The sequence below is a fragment of the Cucurbita moschata genome, unplaced genomic scaffold, assembly GCF_002738365.1.
Source record: "Cucurbita moschata cultivar Rifu unplaced genomic scaffold, Cmos_1.0 Cmo_Scf00011, whole genome shotgun sequence".
NCBI lineage: Eukaryota > Viridiplantae > Streptophyta > Magnoliopsida > Cucurbitales > Cucurbitaceae > Cucurbita > Cucurbita moschata.
In genome coordinates this window covers 4934070-4950293 of record NW_019268527.1, presented here as the reverse complement: position 1 = coordinate 4950293, position 16224 = coordinate 4934070, and the positions used below count along the sequence as shown (strand labels likewise).

The 16224-nt window shown below is 36.9% G+C and overlaps 3 protein-coding genes and 1 long non-coding RNA gene across 5 annotated transcripts in view; 2 read left to right on the top strand and 2 right to left on the bottom strand.

The window, feature by feature from the left end:
- LOC111449417 overlaps positions 1-10056 on the bottom strand; it is a 33928-nt gene extending 23872 nt beyond the window's left edge. The window contains exon 1 of the long non-coding RNA XR_002711613.1: positions 9801-10056. This is a non-coding gene — a long non-coding RNA (uncharacterized LOC111449417). The remainder of the gene's footprint in view (positions 1-9800) is intronic.
- Positions 818-2280, top strand: LOC111449412 (peroxidase 66). The gene is made up of 3 exons (XM_023089286.1): positions 818-1216; positions 1289-1477; positions 1581-2280. Exons 1-3 carry the CDS (start codon positions 1007-1009, stop codon positions 2142-2144), a joined length of 963 nt encoding a protein of 320 aa, XP_022945054.1. The 5' UTR covers positions 818-1006; the 3' UTR covers positions 2145-2280.
- LOC111449413 lies at positions 3020-5148 on the bottom strand. 2 transcript variants are annotated; one of them, XM_023089287.1, is made up of 5 exons: positions 4971-5148; positions 4356-4603; positions 3848-4061; positions 3549-3683; positions 3020-3409 (listed from the first exon to the last, which is right to left on the bottom strand). In XM_023089287.1, exons 1-4 carry the CDS (start codon positions 5130-5132, stop codon positions 3561-3563), a joined length of 747 nt encoding a protein of 248 aa, XP_022945055.1. In that variant the 5' UTR covers positions 5133-5148; the 3' UTR covers positions 3020-3409; positions 3549-3560. The 2 variants fall into 2 exon arrangements, with proteins under 2 accessions (XP_022945055.1, XP_022945056.1); XM_023089288.1 differs by having other exon boundaries at positions 3559-3683.
- A 462-nt stretch (positions 10057-10518) lies between the features above and the next one.
- Positions 10519-13136, top strand: LOC111449407. Its single transcript, XM_023089280.1, has 5 exons — positions 10519-10622; positions 10811-11061; positions 11186-11277; positions 11357-12106; positions 12245-13136. Exons 1-5 carry the CDS (start codon positions 10603-10605, stop codon positions 12893-12895), a joined length of 1764 nt encoding a protein of 587 aa, XP_022945048.1. The 5' UTR covers positions 10519-10602; the 3' UTR covers positions 12896-13136.
- Positions 13137-16224: the final 3088 nt, after the last annotated feature.

The following is a 16224-nucleotide window of genomic DNA, read 5'->3' as shown; positions in this document are numbered from 1 at the left end:
TCATGTGCCAGATTTACACGTGTCAACATTAGATTGGCTGATGCTGGACTCCTCAAATCCGAAGATTTTTTTTTTTAATTCACGGACAGCTTATGGCCATAGCTCAATATTATAATAGATACAATCGCATCATTTATTTTTCTCAATGTGAAAAATGAATGTTTATATGCCCTTCAATTAGGATTCCATCCATTTCCTTTACGATCGGAGTTAGGCTGATCAGGAGGTATTAGATTAGGCTTCATTTAAGGTTGACTAGAGCACTTGGCCTTCGACTCACGTCTCCTCTTTCTTTTAATTCGACGATGTTTGTACTTTCAAAATCAGAACTAAGCTCATAATATATTGTTTTTGTACTATCACATCTACCCATCCATCCACATCCACACACCAAACCTGATGGACACTGCCTACTAATCAACTCTTTAATCTAATTTTACCACATTGAAAATAGAGTTACATTAGAATTCTACCCTATCCTACTTTTAAAATGATTAAAAATATTTATTGTTTGTAACTGATGGTGCTAATGATGCATTGTAACTTGTAAAGGACGACAATTGAATTTTATGAAAAAAAGAACCCTATAACTCAACCCGAAAACAAAGGGTTGGGTTGAATTGTTAATACTATTCAAGTTGTTCGGCATACCAACCAAACTAACTCGAAATTGTAGGTTGGTTGAAGAGATTTTTCCAACTCAACCTAACCTAACTCAATCCGTGAGGGGGTGAATCTTGTACTAGAACGACTAGAATAACACAAAACATTATTATTATGGATGCTTTTTGCATGGTTGCTTAATGGGTTCCCAAAGTTTGAGAGGAGGAAAAGTGAGCAGTACAGCTGATCTCTTATTCCACAATGGAGTGGCTTGGAAGTACAGTAATAGTAGGATGAATCCCAATGAACACAGCTAATTTTCTCTTATAAATCTCTATATAATGATCACAACTTTGTCAAGCAGAATATACCAAAGTAGAGTACCTGATCAGGACAAGCTTTTATGTTTCAGACAATGGCTAAAAATGCGACAGTCTTGTTTCTAATGATGATTGTTTGTGTGTCGGAAGCAGTTCTTGATACCAATTATTACTCTAAAACATGTCCCAATGCCGAGAAAATCATCCTCCAAACCGTCTACAATGCTTCCATTCACGACCCGAGAGTCCCTGCTCGTCTTCTCAGGCTCTTCTTCCACGACTGTTTCATAAGGGTAATCTTCCAAACATCTTCTGCTACTCTCTTCTGTTTCAATTCCTTGCTGACATGACTTATAACTTGACAGGGATGCGATGCATCAGTGCTGATAGATTCAACGCCAGGGAATCAGGCAGAGAAAGATGCGCCTCCAAACATCTCGCTAAGGTCGTTTTATGTGATCGACGAGGCCAAATCCAAGCTTGAAACTGCTTGCCCACATTCTGTTTCTTGTGCTGATATTGTCGCCATTGCTGCTAGAGATATCGTTACTCTGGTAAGTAACTCATCATCGCTACCCCTCCAAACATCTTGCTCATTAATTCCAAAAGTTCAGTAATATTTACTCTGCCTTCCTCATGTGTTGGAAAAATATGCAGTCTGGGGGGCCATATTGGAGTGTACTCAAAGGAAGGAAAGATGGGAAGATTTCCAATGCTTCTGAAACCATCAACTTACCAGCTCCAACTTTCAATGTATCTCAACTAATCCAGAGCTTTGCAAACAGAGGATTGCAAGTTAAAGACTTGGTTGCTCTATCCGGGGCTCATACGCTTGGGTTCTCCCACTGTTCTTCCTTTCAATCTAGACTTCGCAACTTCAGCTCGATTCATGATACTGATCCAACTTTGGAATCTGGGTTTGCTCAAATTCTGAAAAACAAATGTCCAAAACCAAATTTGGACAAAAATGCAGGACAGTTCTTGGACCCAACTTCCTCAACTTTTGACAATGTGTATTACAAGAGACTGTTGGAAGGGAAGGGTGTGTTTGGTTCGGATCAATCTCTGTTTGGTGATTCAAGGACTAAAACGATTGTTGAATCGTTTGCTAATGATCAGAACTTGTTCTTTAAGGAATTTGCAGCTTCAATGGTGAAATTGGGTAATGTTGGGGTTATTGAAAATGGCAATGTCAGATTCAATTGCAGGGTGGTGAACTGATAGAAAGAGGGAGAGAGAGAGGGACAGAAAGAGTCTTTTTAAATTTTTTTAACGAAAGTTATGTAATGTTGAATTCATACTGCTTGAAATAAAGTGAGATTGAGGCAAGAACAAGTTCACTGAACAATAGCAACTATAACAATAACCATTTTCCTGCTGTATCGGACGTCTTCTGTTATTTTGTAAAGGAATAAGACAGTATCAGAGACAAAATGGCCATGTTTTTAAATATTCAACAGCCTATGGGGTTGAATTCCTTCATCTTTCCAAGAGAAAGAACCTAATACGACTGACCCTTGAGATATCTATGAATCTGTAATCTTGAAAGTGAGGATTTCTCTTCCCCAACTGTGGAGAATGAAAGAACTAATGGCTCAACTTTGACCTTAAATAGTTTGAGGTGTATAAACTTCGACATGGTGAACCAACATTGGTAACTTTTCTGGTAAAGAAGCTATTAACTCCATTTCCATTTTCTATTGCGAACTCCTCCATCCATCACCGGTCAATAATACCAAACAAGTTAGTTTTCGACATAGAACTTGTAGAGTCATTGACTACTCACGACACGAAAAAAACTCACTAATAGTCTCAAAATATTGTTTCTGATGTGGAAGACCAGTCAGAGCTGCAACCGCATAGCATACTAAGAGTTTTAGGAGATCTGATAACCTATACCATCCTCGCTCTAATGTCATATTGTTGAACACAACTCTTCAATCAAGAAGAGTTTTTTCAAACAATACACTCACCCGTCCTATAAATCTAAGTTTCTGAATACGATAAAAATGAACCATTTTGTAATGCCCTAATTCAAAAGCCACAAAAAGATGGAAATTTTGAACTACAATCATGACACGAGATGAAACATCAAATTTAGAAAATAAAATTCCTTTGGCAGAAAAGGAAAGAAGGTAAATATAACAAACAGCATATATCAGTGGCATATGCAGTAGAATGTCATATATTTCAACAAGCCACCAAGTAATACAGCTTATAAGACTATGAACAGTTCCATTTCAAGTAGTGATACACTGAATTCTTTAGCTATTCCAGGGACCAACCTGGACGCAAGAAAATCAACTTTGGACGAGCTCTTTTACAATATAAAATCTGGTTTTTAGACATTGAATCAAATGAGGAGGATACCTTAGTGACCTGTTTGGCAGTTTTCACGACATCATGGGGCCTGTAGATAACCAAGTCAATAGCACAATCTTAACCATGTGTAGGTAATTCAATTATTTTTCGTCGAGACTGACAACCTATCATCAATTATATGTATTAGTCGATGAAATATATCAATTGTGGACAAATAAAATGGAACTAGGGAAGAAAAGAGAAGGCTAGGTTACAAATACTGCCAAATAACATGAAACTCAACCAATGAATCAACAGAATTACCTAAACGTATCGTCAAGAAAATATGACGTCTGAACGGAAAACATATTTGACACCCTTGGTAACGTTGCGAGCTTCATGCAACAAACACTTGTCTCCATGAAGATGCAGAAGAGCCATCCCTTCTGTAGGAGCCACCTACCAAAGCAAAGAAAAACAAAAATGCAAGGAACTTGAAATACCAGGAAAAGGGAAAGACAAGAAGACGAATAAGGTGACTCTCATGCAAGTTCATGAGTGATAATAAGGAACATTGCAAGTAAATGGAGCAAAGAAACTGGAAATAAAAATAGGGAATTCACCTCAGCCACAACGACATTCCTCCAACCATAGAAAACAGTTTCCCCACCAACTAGAGGCTCAGAAGAAGGATCTTTGGAATTGTTGGTATCATTTTTTGTCTTAGTTTTGGAACCTCCACTTAAATATATTAACAAAGTATAGTACGTTCGCTTGCCTTCTCCAAGATCAACACTTTCATCAATATGACGTCCAAAGCGCTGCCCAACGTTGTATCTGAAATACCATTGTTATACCAAGGTGTTTGTTAAGGGCAGACTATGATAGTTATAGGAAAGTTAATAAGCATGCTTGATCCATTCAAAGTAGTAGGAAAACGAAGTATAATCTGTGCATTATAGCTCAACTTAGATTGATATAATTTGAAACTTGAAGGCAAGAAGAATAAGCATGTGTATCCATGTAACACTTAATCGTTTCCAATTCATCCATAAGTATCGAATGCTTTGTAATGAGGCAACACTCCCCTAAAAGCATAGTAGCTTGATAAGAAAGTAAAGCTGAAGTCACCTGTAAAATCTGATATTTGGATTCAACCCAACAGCAACTTTTCCCCGTATTTTAATATCAGCAAATTGTTTATCAAGTCCCGAACGCCAAATGGTGTCTGCTAAATCAGGATCATTCACCGAGATTCGATCATTATCTCTATAAGCTTCTCCTTTAGAAGGACCGAGGCTCCCCTGATGAACAAAACCCATCGACTCTGCCGTCTTGATGAATGCTTTTGACTCAACACTTGTGAAAAAACTTGGTACCTGCATAGATTCAACTATTACATTCATTCCCACACCAAAAAGTACTGAAGCAAAGCATATGGAATTAGCTAGTTATCAGATACATTTGGAAATTGTTGAGAATCAAATTTAGGTAATTGCTTCTGTAATAGAATTCAGAAAATGGAAAATTGAAATGGGTATGGCAAGAAATCTTGCAAGTTGCGTCAAGAAGCCATTTCACGATATAATCTCGACAGTAAAAAGTAATCCACTAGCGATAACGGGGAAAGATGAAGGAAAAACAGAGAAAGGAAGAAATTGAGGGATTGAACAAGAATGAAGATGAAAAAATGAAAACCTATTAAGAGATGGAGAGTTGAAAGGCAATTATGATCTGAATTCTTACGGTGAAAAGATCATTTTCTTTGAGGCGATTGATCTGAAGATCCTGCTTGGGTTTAATGGCTGGCCACTGGGAAGATGGGTGGGAAGATGGGGCTGTTTTCTTCGAATCTCCCTCCCTTCTTCTACCCGCCATTTTTCTCTTCTGCCCCTGTGTTTCTGCCATCAGAGAACAATCAACCCCTCGCCCTATTATCTCTCGATCAAATTGTTGGACCCGAATGCATCAGACCCATATTGGGCTTACAAGAGTTTGGTTGCCTGGGCCTAATTGGGCCTGATTGGGCCTTCAGGATTATCGTACCAATTAAAGGATTACTCGAGCCCATTACTCGAACCCACGAACCCAGTTCACAACCCAACCCAATTTTATTAGTTGGATAATTTTTTTTAAAAAAAATATTTTAAAAAATATCCGGATATATATATATATATATATTACATTAATTAAAAAAAATGATCAAATATTAAACGAATATTCTGATCTTTATAATAATTTTAAAAATAACATCAAATATTAAATAAATATTCTTAATTTTCACAATAATTAAAATAAAAAAAAAACAATAATTAACCATATTTTTGTAATCTCCGTATTTTTTTTTTAGATTAACTTGCCAATTAACTTAAATATTTTAGTTTTTAGAAATTGAATGCAATCCAAATTGGAGAAAAAAAAATCCAACCCATTTAATCTTTGTAATTTAGGATCGAATTCTTAAGTCGTATAAACACTTCCTAATTGTGATATCTCAAGATTCGATGACAACCATATGAGTGTTCTACGAGTAGTGAAGAGCAGTATTACATAGTAATAAAAAGAGTATCATGTTGGAAACGAACTTCAAACAGATCAGATTTGACTAAGTTTATAACTTCTACAAAGACTGATTTAAACTTCCTCGGTTTGTCGATAGTCAATGTAGTTTATCGATAGAATTAAAGACCCTCTCCATCACACTTTAAACATTATATAAGAAAGTCGAGAATATAATAAAGTTATGAAAATATTTAAAATTTTATGTATAAAGATGGAATGGTAAACAAATTGGTGTCGGGATGGAGTTGTAATTTGAGTTAAAATCTTTAAAAATATACGATATTCTCTCTGTTTTTGTGTTAAAAAGGATGAATTTAATAACTTATTATTATTATTATTTTATCGACAGCCTGCCTAACTCTTGCCCCTCAACGGTAACATTCTTCATTTTTTTTATTATTATTATTCAGAATAAAATAGTTTTTGAATAAAAATATTCATTATAAAATACTGAGTTTTTGCAATATTTAAGCCTTCATAATTTATCATCTTTAAATGCTATTAAATAATTGAACTTGTCAAATGTCATTTTGACACTAGGTTGACAGTTTTAAAACGCGGCTGACAGTAATACGTAATGGGCTAAAGCTAACACTATCTATTAACAGTGTGTTTTGACGGTTATAAATGGTATCAGAGTCAATCATTAAGTGGCATGCCAACTAGGACGTTGGGTCTCAAGGGAGTCGATTGTGACATCTCGCATTAATTGAAGAGAGGAATGAAACATTTTTTATAAGGGTGTGGATTCCTCTCCCTAGCAATGCATTTTAAAACCGTGAAGCTGACAACAACACATAATGGACCAAAGCGGACAATATCTATTGGTACATGTCACAATAATATTCAAATTCATCGTTTTGAATAATTGTATTAAAAAGAAAAGTAGTAATAACCCTAGTGAAAAAAGTTAAATTTTTTTTTCTCCTTTTGTTTTGTTTTTTTGGTGTTCATTTCCTCGTAATTGCAGCAGTAAAATCGAGTCAAAAGAGTGTCCTGCACGCTACATACTCATACTTTAAAACCAACATGTTCAAGGCAGGTGTTCACGGTGGCGCCGCCGCCGGTCGTGGCTGCCGGAGGAGCTCCCAATTGTGTAGTAGTCCCATGTTGTATAAGATCGATGTAATATGAGCGTTGAATAATGAATGTGTTTTTAAGTTGGGGAAAATAAAAATATGATTCAAAGCTGAATCATTGTGTTTTTGCTTTGAATTTCAACATCAAACTATGCGTTCCTTATGTTCTATATATCCAAAGACTTAATGACAATAGAAGAAGAATATTAATAATTGAGAAAGGGAAACCCCATCTCTCTCTCTCAATAATGGAAAGAGTGGTATGGTTGAATAAGGTTATGGGAACAAGGAGGGGCCTCACACCCATTTCTCTCAACTTTCCTATCTCCAAATAGTACCATTTTTGTGTTCTTGTGCACCATTCGAGTAAATTTTTCAATTTTGATTCAGAAGTTCGAAGCGTTTCGATAAAACGACAATACCCATTTCTCCAAATTTCCATAAATTGATGACTTCAATATCTGCCATGATTCGAGAATGTAATGCCTATCAAATGTCTAATGTGTTTAATTTCAATTTTAAAGTATTTCTCTTTCGTACGTGATTTGCTTCCGTATGTTATCTAGCATGGCGATGAGAAGGATCTTATTATTGAGTGAACTCGTATTGAATGATTATGACAGTCCGTAGTTTATGATGATAGTTGTGACAATTGTTTTTCCCTGCACTTCTTCTTACATGTGTTTTTCATGAGGTACTATGAGGGAGGGAACCGAACATTTCTTTATAAGGGTGTGGAAACCTCTTCTTAGTAGACGCGTTTTAAAATTGTGAGGCTTAAGACGATACGTAATGAGGCAAAAGAAACAATATCTACTAGTAATGGACTAGACTGTGCCAAATGATATCAAAGCTAGCCAATTAGCGGTCTGCCAGCGAGGACGCGGGCTCTTAAGCGTGGTGGATTGTGAGATCCTGCATCGATTGGAGAGTGAAACAAAACACTCCTTACAAGGGTGTAGAAACCTCTTCCTAGTAGACGTGTTTTAAAATTGTGAGGCTGACGACGATACGTAACGAGTTTAAGCGAACAATATCTATTAGAGTTACTATGGTAATGTAGACCAAGTTTTGCAAGAGAGTCGTCAACTAACCTCTAATGATGTGTTGCCTTACAAGATTGACTCATACAGGCAGTATAACTACTTTAGCTTCGGGTATCTCTCCTTCCTGTATCAAAATATTTTTTTTTGAAATATTTCATTCGGATAGACCTAATACCACCAAATGGTCGTAAACTAACATCTATTGGCATTTGACCTCACAAGGCCCTTATATATCAAAATAAATCAGTGTACAAGTAGTCAAAACCCGATACTTGCATCCAGTATCGTAAAATTTAAATATGAAAGCAACTTCAACCTTCAAGTAATGCTACGTACCGAACATTTTTATTCTCTCGTTACTACCTTTCTTTTCTTTTCAAATGTTACAAAAGTAGTCAAACTCGAATTCATGTTTTACCTATCATTCTTTTATTCATTAAAAAATTCTTTAATTCTTAACATTTCCAACTTAGGATTTCTATGAATGATTTCATATACTCGAACTTTTGCTTTACATTTTCAAGTCATTTTTTACCTACATAATAGTTACGCCTTTAAGTCGAAAAAGCGTGATTCGGGGGACATAAGGATGTGTGTGGGCTAAGGAGTGTCTGTGTGAGTGGTATTTAGAGGTGGAACAAGAATGCATCAAAATAATGGCATGTCACTCCAATTCACCATAATCATATGTCCACCATTCCAATACTTACCCAAACTTTTGAATTTTAAATCTCTCTCTCTCTCTCTCTCTATATATATATATATATATAGATGAGGATTAAGTTGAAAGGAATATTATTGTAAGGAGGGAATCTGCAAAGTTTTTACCCAAAAACTGAAACTGAAACAAGACATTGTCCTAGAATAATGTGCATAACTATTATCTTCTTTTTATATAACCTAAGATTTATCAAAAATAGCTTCTTTATTTATTATTTGTTATTATTTTGGTAGCATTTTACTTGTTCACAGGAAATATGCAAATAACATAGGGAGCAATCTCAATAAAATATTGGAATATTGGAATATTTTCCAAACACAAATGCGTTTTAAAAACCGTGATACCTGTTAGTCGTGAGTTTTGGCTCTTATAATTTTTGTATCGACATATTTTATTTTATTTTTATAATTTCTTCGATAATTTCTCAAGGTTCAAAAGGGTTTAAGACCGAAGATTGAATAGAGTTGAGATGGTGTTTGTCTGTATGTTTGGAAGTGGGATTAAAAGTGAGAACTTTACAGGTTGATACTGTCCTCCATATCCCTCTTTATGCCCTCTCATGTCTCATATCCAAACAACCTCGCTTCACATGCATTTCCAAAACTATACTATTAATATACTTTCATCTTTATTTAATCTTTTCATACATTTTCTCATCAAATCTTGTTTGAATTCAGCACACGAAAACAAAAAGCTTCCCTCTTTATCCAACTTTAGTGTAAAGCTTTTCAATTTCATTTTTATTCCTTTTCCAAAACCATGCATCGTATCATATCTATCGCAATACATTCAAAGTTCAAAGGGTATAGTTGTGAGATTTCACGTTAGTTGGAGACGGGAACGAAACGTTCTTTGTAAGGGTGTGGAAATCTCTCTCTAATAGACACGTTTTAAAACTGTGAGACTAACAGCGATATGTACAAGACAAAGCGGACAATATTTACTAATGATGAACTTGAGCTGTTATCAGTGGTATCAGAACCAAACACCGAGCGGTGTGCTAACGAAGATAGGAGGTGGATTGTGAGATCCTATATCGGTTGGAGAGGAGAACAAAACATTCCTTAGATGAGTGTGGAAACCTCTCCCTATTAGACGTATTTTAAAACTGTGAGACTGATGACAATATTGAATGGGTCAAAACGGACAATATCTGCTAGCGGTGGACTTGAGCTGTTATAAATGGTATCAGAGCTAGACCTCAAGAGGTGTACCAACGAGGACGTCGGGCCTCCAAGGGAGAGTGGATTGTGAGATCCTACATCGGTTGGAAAGGGAAACAAAATATTCCTTATATGAGTATGGAAACCTCTCCCTAGTAGATGTATTTTAAAACTGTGAGACTGACGACAATACACAACGGGTCATAACGGACGATATCTACTAGTAGGGGACTTGAGTTTTTATAAATGGTATCAGAGCCAGACCCCAAACGGTATGTCAACGAGGACGTCGGGCCTCCAAGGGAGAGTAGATTTTAAGATCACATGTCGGTTGTAGAGAGAAACAAAACATTTCTCATATGGGTGTAGAAAACTCTCTCTAATAAATGCACTTTAAAACTTTGAGATCGACTAAAACTGGCTACATAAACAGACTAAAACTTTGAGACTCTCTAATACCACGATACATAACAGGCTTAATACCACGATACATAACAGGCTTAATACCACTATACATAACAGGCTAAAACAGATAATATCTATCCACCCGTTACAACTATATAAAGTTAGATATTAGAAAAATAGGCTAAAATAAAGCAGCTTTCCAGCCCACGTCTGCTAACTGCAAAGGCAACCAAGTGTACGTTCTCCATCGTATTTACACTTATTCCCTTCGGCCATTTCAATTCCCTAGAGAAAGATAAAGAGAGAAAAGGGTTATGGTTTTTTTGGGTATCGGTGCAGTAAAACTTGGGAGTGAGTGTAGAACAGTAACCCAAGAGGGAGAAACTGTCTGCTTCTGCAACAATGGCGGATAGAAAGTCGAGGTAATTTCAGTGAAAAATAACTATCAACCTCAATTTTACAGAACAACAATGATCATACTCGTTGTTGGTGTACTTAAATTCCTGCATTCTAATCCTCCTGCCTTGTATAAATATGCTTCATTTCATCCGCTTTTCGAGAGCGATATAACAACCAATCTCTCTCTCTTTCCATTTCCTCATAATTGAAGCTCTAAACCCAGGGGTTTGCCCATTATGGGGAAGCAGAGGTCTTCCACCGCCGGACATGGCGGAAGAACTGCCAGAGCTAATAAGGATCCAAATGGTGTTCTTGATGATCATGAAGCTTCTTCTACTTCTGCTGGCTGTATGTGCGCTGTGTTTCATCTCTTTGATTTTCATCCTTTGAATCAACACCATCACCCTCCTCCTCCATCGCGCCCTGTTTCTCTCAACCCACTTGATCATCGTATTTCCACAGGTTTCTTGTTTATAATTTCGTCCAAGTTTTGATTTTTAATCATGGGTTTTCTTTATTTTTCGATTCTCTCCATGATTCACTAAAAGAAATTGGATTTTGAGTAATGGGTCTGTGAAAAATTCAGGTACTGAAGCTCCAAGAAACAGTTTGGAATCAGAGGAAGAATCTCCATTATCATGTACTCGAAATCAAAAACAGGATGCTCTGCATTTCCCAGTAAGTGATTTGATTGATGTTCTTGAGAAAAATCCATATTGAAATACGAAATTGTAAACGAATTGTAATGGAATTGCAGAAGGGTGTTCTTCAAATCAAAACCAAAGGATCACGAAATAATGAGGCGAAGGAGAAACTTTCCGGCGACTCTCCGAGCACCAAGACGCCGACTTTAGTGGCGAGATTAATGGGTTTGGATCTTCTTCCTCAATCAAACTCTCCTTCAACCACACCAAGAACAGCCTCTGCTTCTCCTCTTAATTACCCAATTCTTCATAAGCAGCAAAGAACAGCCTCTCGTTCCTTACCGGAAACCCCAAGAAGTTCCTGTGAAAGAAGATCAAATGTGGAAAACTATCACCCACGCCTTTCACTTCAAATCCCCAATTATGATAAAGAAAATGCAAGCCCAAGCCCAAGTCCAAGCCATCACGCTAAGGAAATTGTGAAGCAAATCAAAGAAAGTATGAGTAGAAAAGGTGGTCTCGATGATATCACCAACTACGCAAGAAGAGATCATGAAATGGTTAACCAAACAAAACCCAGAAAGGTATTATCTTGTTCTTCGGTATCTCCGAGACAGAGAGTAGTGGAGCCGAAGAATTTGAACAAACCGAAGCAAAAAGTGAAATCAAAGGCCGCGTTGAAGAAGAGTAATAAGCAAGAGGAGCCATTTGTTGTCCCCTCGAGAATCACCAAGGCCGCCATTGACAGTCCTCTTAAGAAAACTCCATTGTCGGATAAGCTTTTGAGCTTTAGCTCTGTTCCGACCGTTGTCATCAAGAAAAACCCCCCATTTTCCTCACCCATTAAACCAACTCCAATGCAGGTAAATTTGGTTCATACAAAGTATTCATCCTCATGAGTTTATAAGCGAGAAACCGTATTAATACTAATTGTTTCTTATGTTTAAACGGGACAATATCATAGGTCGTGATTTTTATCTTGTTTTTTTATTTTTTTACAGCCGCCGCCGTGCAATCGGAATCAAGCTGCAGTACAGACGGGCGATAAGGAATCAAAGCGATGCCTGCAGTCATCGAACCACCAATCCCACTTTCCAATTCATCATCATCACCAACACGTCATCCAATTACCACCCATTAATAATATCAACATCACAACCGCTTCCGCCGCCGCCAACCGCCGTAACCACCACGACATCACGGCAGAGGTGGAGTACATTAGACAAATTCTCCTCCGCCGTAGTACTACTTCCACATCAGTGTACTCCTCTGTTAATTTCCTTGAAAATTGCAACACCCATCATAATATTTCAATTACCCATAGAAAATTACTCTCCCACTTGGTGGAAGAGTTGCTGAAGCCGTACATCGAGCGTAGGCCGTACCGGCGGACGGCGGCGGAGCGGTGGGCGGAGGTGGTGGAGAAAGTATGCGAGAAAGTTAGGAAGTTCCCACGTGCGAAGTGTGAGGTGTTGGAGGACATAGATGGAATAATTGAAAAAGATATGGACATTTTGGGAATTGGATTTGAAGAAGAAGATGAAGGGACAGTGAAAGACATTGAGGAGTGGGTGGTGGAGGAGCTTTTGAACGAAACGGTGCGTTTAGTTTCGGAGGTTCGAGTCGGAGAGAGCGCTGTCGGTTTAGTTTAGGTGGTGGACAGAAATGGCAGAAGAATCACGTGGGAGATGCCACTTGGATGATCAGGACCCACATAGCTGGGGTACAACTGCAGCGTAGGAGTTACACGTGGATTGTTGACCCGCCAGACAAGCACTGAGATTTTTCGGTTCTGAAAAATACAGTATTTATTAGCAGAGTGTCCTCCTCTGTACAAATTTTATTTCTCTCCCTAAATTTCCCTAAATTACAAAAAGAAACCCATTTCATTAATAGTGTAAATTAATATTTTAATTATCCAATTCGTATGGAGATTATTTAGTTTTAAAGTTATTAAAATTAAAATTATATTTAGATTAATTATATTAATATTGTGCCTTTTCAAGCCTACGGAAAGTCACTAAACTATATTATATGTTCTTAATACAGATGCCGACAATTTCACAGAGATTCTTGGACCACCTTTCTATATTTCTTTTATTATTAGACTACCTTAACCTATAAATTCAAATTATAAAAATAAAATTTTAACGTTAAAATTATTATAATGACTAAATTCTAATTTTTTTTTAAACCATAGAGATTTGTAACGACTCGTTTTTTGATAGACTCGAGTTACAGACCGTCTCTTGTTGACTAGGTGTATTTGAGCATACACAATAATTTAAAACTTTTTAAAATCAAACATTACAAAGTCGACGGAACACAACTTTTTCAAAACAATTAAACATAAAATACTGAGTTAATAAGACACCATGTGAAGAGACAAGACACTAATCTAGTTTGGCCCCTATAGCTCCCATAGCTCTGCAGCTCGTGTACTCCTTCGTCTTGATTGCTCCATTTAGACTTCATTTTAAAAAAATACCTTGTAAGTAGCTTGTTTCTAGTTCTTAGTCCGTTTTTAAGTCTTATGTCATTGGTTGATTGGTTGGATCGTTCGGTGTTTTATTCATACTTAAAAGTTACATGTAATAGGCACTCCAGGGCATGCACGAGAGCCCTTGATAGACACTCCAAAACCTACCAACTCTCATGAAAACTCGGGTCGGTCCTCCATACCTCAGGCTAACTTATTTTACCTATGCTCAACTTAGGGTAAGCTCGATAACTTTCAACGAGAATTCCTTCCCAATTTAGGGTCTCTTCCTCTAATCGTCTCAATCATTCTCCTTAAAAAACACCTCAACCCATCGAATTCACAAATTTCGGCAAATATCGTTTTGGTCATTCTTCCATGCCTTCGGTCTACTATTGCAGTTGTCTCCAGCTATAGTGTACAACGATCGCACGTTTCTTCACTTTATTAACAAGCTTTAGGTATTACAAGATCAAATTTATAATTTAGAAGGATAATATGTGTAAATATAAAATCTTCCACATTCAATTACACCACAGTAATATTATCAATTTTTTTTTTTATAAAAGAATCTTATATATATTTAAAGATTAAAATAATAGAGACAATGCATGCAGAGAGGCAATTTAAGGTTTGATGTCCAATGTGGATAAGGTATGGCCGACATGTGGTCACGATAAATAAATAAATAAATAAATAAATAAATAAATAGGCAAAAAAATGAGCAGGCTGGGTGCAACTTGGAAATAAAGCAAAGTGCAGGGTCTGAAGTACAAAACTAAATGTTGGCAGGGGTTTGAATGCAAATTTGAGATTTAAAATAACAATAATTCCATGACTACAAATATTTAAAATGGGTGAAATTCAGAAGGGCTAAATTATATATAATAAGAGTCAGGGGACAGTATGAGTGGAAATAATTTTTAATAATGTCACACATGAGCATAATTAAATTATAAAATTAATAAAAAAATATTTAATTATGTTTATAAAATAAATTTATTCATATAATCGAGCGGGAAAATTCAAACACATCAAGCTTCATGTGGGTTAAGATAATGAATATGTGTGTATTAATTCATTTTATATATGGTCTGTGTAAAAAATGAAAAAAAAAAAACTATAATATAATTAATACTTATTAAATGCATGTGACAGGTTTGCCTTCAACCTTCACATCTGAAACCATATCCTATAATTCAAATTTATAAAATTATATACCTATTTTGAAATTAAAAAAATAATAATTCAAAATGATAAATGATGGTGGCAGTAATAATATAGCTCTACCTTTGCTTCAATTGCAAGTTTTTGTCATGTCTAATTATTAATAATTAATAAATGTACCCTTTTTTTCACATTAAAATTCCACTTTAATGTAATATTGTATTCACAGTACCTTTGTTTTTCTATAGTTTTAATGTGAGGTGACAAGTTATATTCATTCACATTTTTTTGTCACGTTGTTCAAATTATATGATGTCGATCAATTAAAAAAAAAAATGTAACGGTTCAAACCCACCACTAATAGATATCGTCCACTTTGGTCAAGGAGAAGCTTCCACGTCCTTGTAAAAAAATGTTTCATTCTCCTCTCTCATTGATTTGAGATCTCACAATCCACCCGCTTGGAGACCCAGCAAGTGCTGGCACACCGTCTAGTGTCTGCCTCTGATACCATTTATAATAGCCTAAGTTTCCTATGACCCGTTAAGTATTGTCACAATCCAAAGTGTGGTTGTGCCCCGAAGTAAGTCATTGAGAACGATGACTAGTTTAAGTGGGGGAGAGTGTCACAACCCAACAATGGTTGTGCCCTCAAGTATGTCATCGAGGACGATGACTAGTTTAAGTGGGGGAGAATGTCACAATCTTACTATGAAGAGAGTAGGTTGTGACCCTCACGTTGCAACAATAGAAGCGGCGACCCTCAAGTGGCGCCCACCCGGCTACGCAAGGGCCTAGACAGTGTCATGATGCGACCGAGGAGAACAGTGCATCATCTACCACACCACACGAAATGGGCATTGAAGACAAGTTGAGACATAAGTAAGATGGAGACATCGAATAGACAAGAGGGGCAAAGATAGGCTTGTTGAAGGGCCGGGAGGGTCCCGGACCTTAACCTCGAAAGTCGGGGTTTCAAAGAGAATTTGGGCATGCGGTTCGGAAGTTAAGTCTGTCCAAATGAAACATGAATGTTCGCCAAGTTTGGTGTCAATCGGACACCAGACGAACAATGCACAATACCGTATGACCGTTCACCAAAATCATGTCTATGTCTGGAAGATTGAAAATGACTCAAAATGTACTATACAGGTACCATGGTGTTAGTTCTCCACCACCCCTGGGCCCTGTGGCCTAAGTAAGCTATCCTGTGGCACATACGTGTCACAGTATGGGTGAGCGTGCCAATACGAGTGTCTCGGGCGACTTTCTTTGAAATGGGTTTTTCAAGGACAGTACCGAGCGGCACAGGTGTGTTTGCATTGCGCCCCAGCT

Excerpts from the sequence above, each read along its gene's own strand:
- LOC111449413 (XM_023089287.1), bottom strand. The coding sequence starts at position 5,132 with ATGGCAGAAACACAGGGGCAGAAGAGAAAAATGGCGGGTAGAAGAAGG. Across the intron at positions 4,062-4,355 it reads CCAAATATCAGATTTTACAG|ATACAACGTTGGGCAGCGCT; the intron begins GTGACTTCAGCT and ends ATGGTATTTCAG. Across the intron at positions 3,684-3,847 it reads GGAATGTCGTTGTGGCTGAG|GTGGCTCCTACAGAAGGGAT; the intron begins GTGAATTCCCTA and ends TTGCTTTGGTAG.
- LOC111449407 (XM_023089280.1), top strand. The coding sequence starts at position 10,603 with ATGGCGGATAGAAAGTCGAG. Across the intron at positions 11,062-11,185 it reads TGATCATCGTATTTCCACAG|GTACTGAAGCTCCAAGAAAC; the intron begins GTTTCTTGTTTA and ends TGAAAAATTCAG. Across the intron at positions 11,278-11,356 it reads AGGATGCTCTGCATTTCCCA|AAGGGTGTTCTTCAAATCAA; the intron begins GTAAGTGATTTG and ends ATGGAATTGCAG.
- LOC111449412 (XM_023089286.1), top strand. The coding sequence starts at position 1,007 with ATGTTTCAGACAATGGCTAAAAATGCGACAGTCTTGTTTCTAATGATG. Across the intron at positions 1,217-1,288 it reads TCCACGACTGTTTCATAAGG|GGATGCGATGCATCAGTGCT; the intron begins GTAATCTTCCAA and ends ATAACTTGACAG. Across the intron at positions 1,478-1,580 it reads CTAGAGATATCGTTACTCTG|TCTGGGGGGCCATATTGGAG; the intron begins GTAAGTAACTCA and ends AAAAATATGCAG.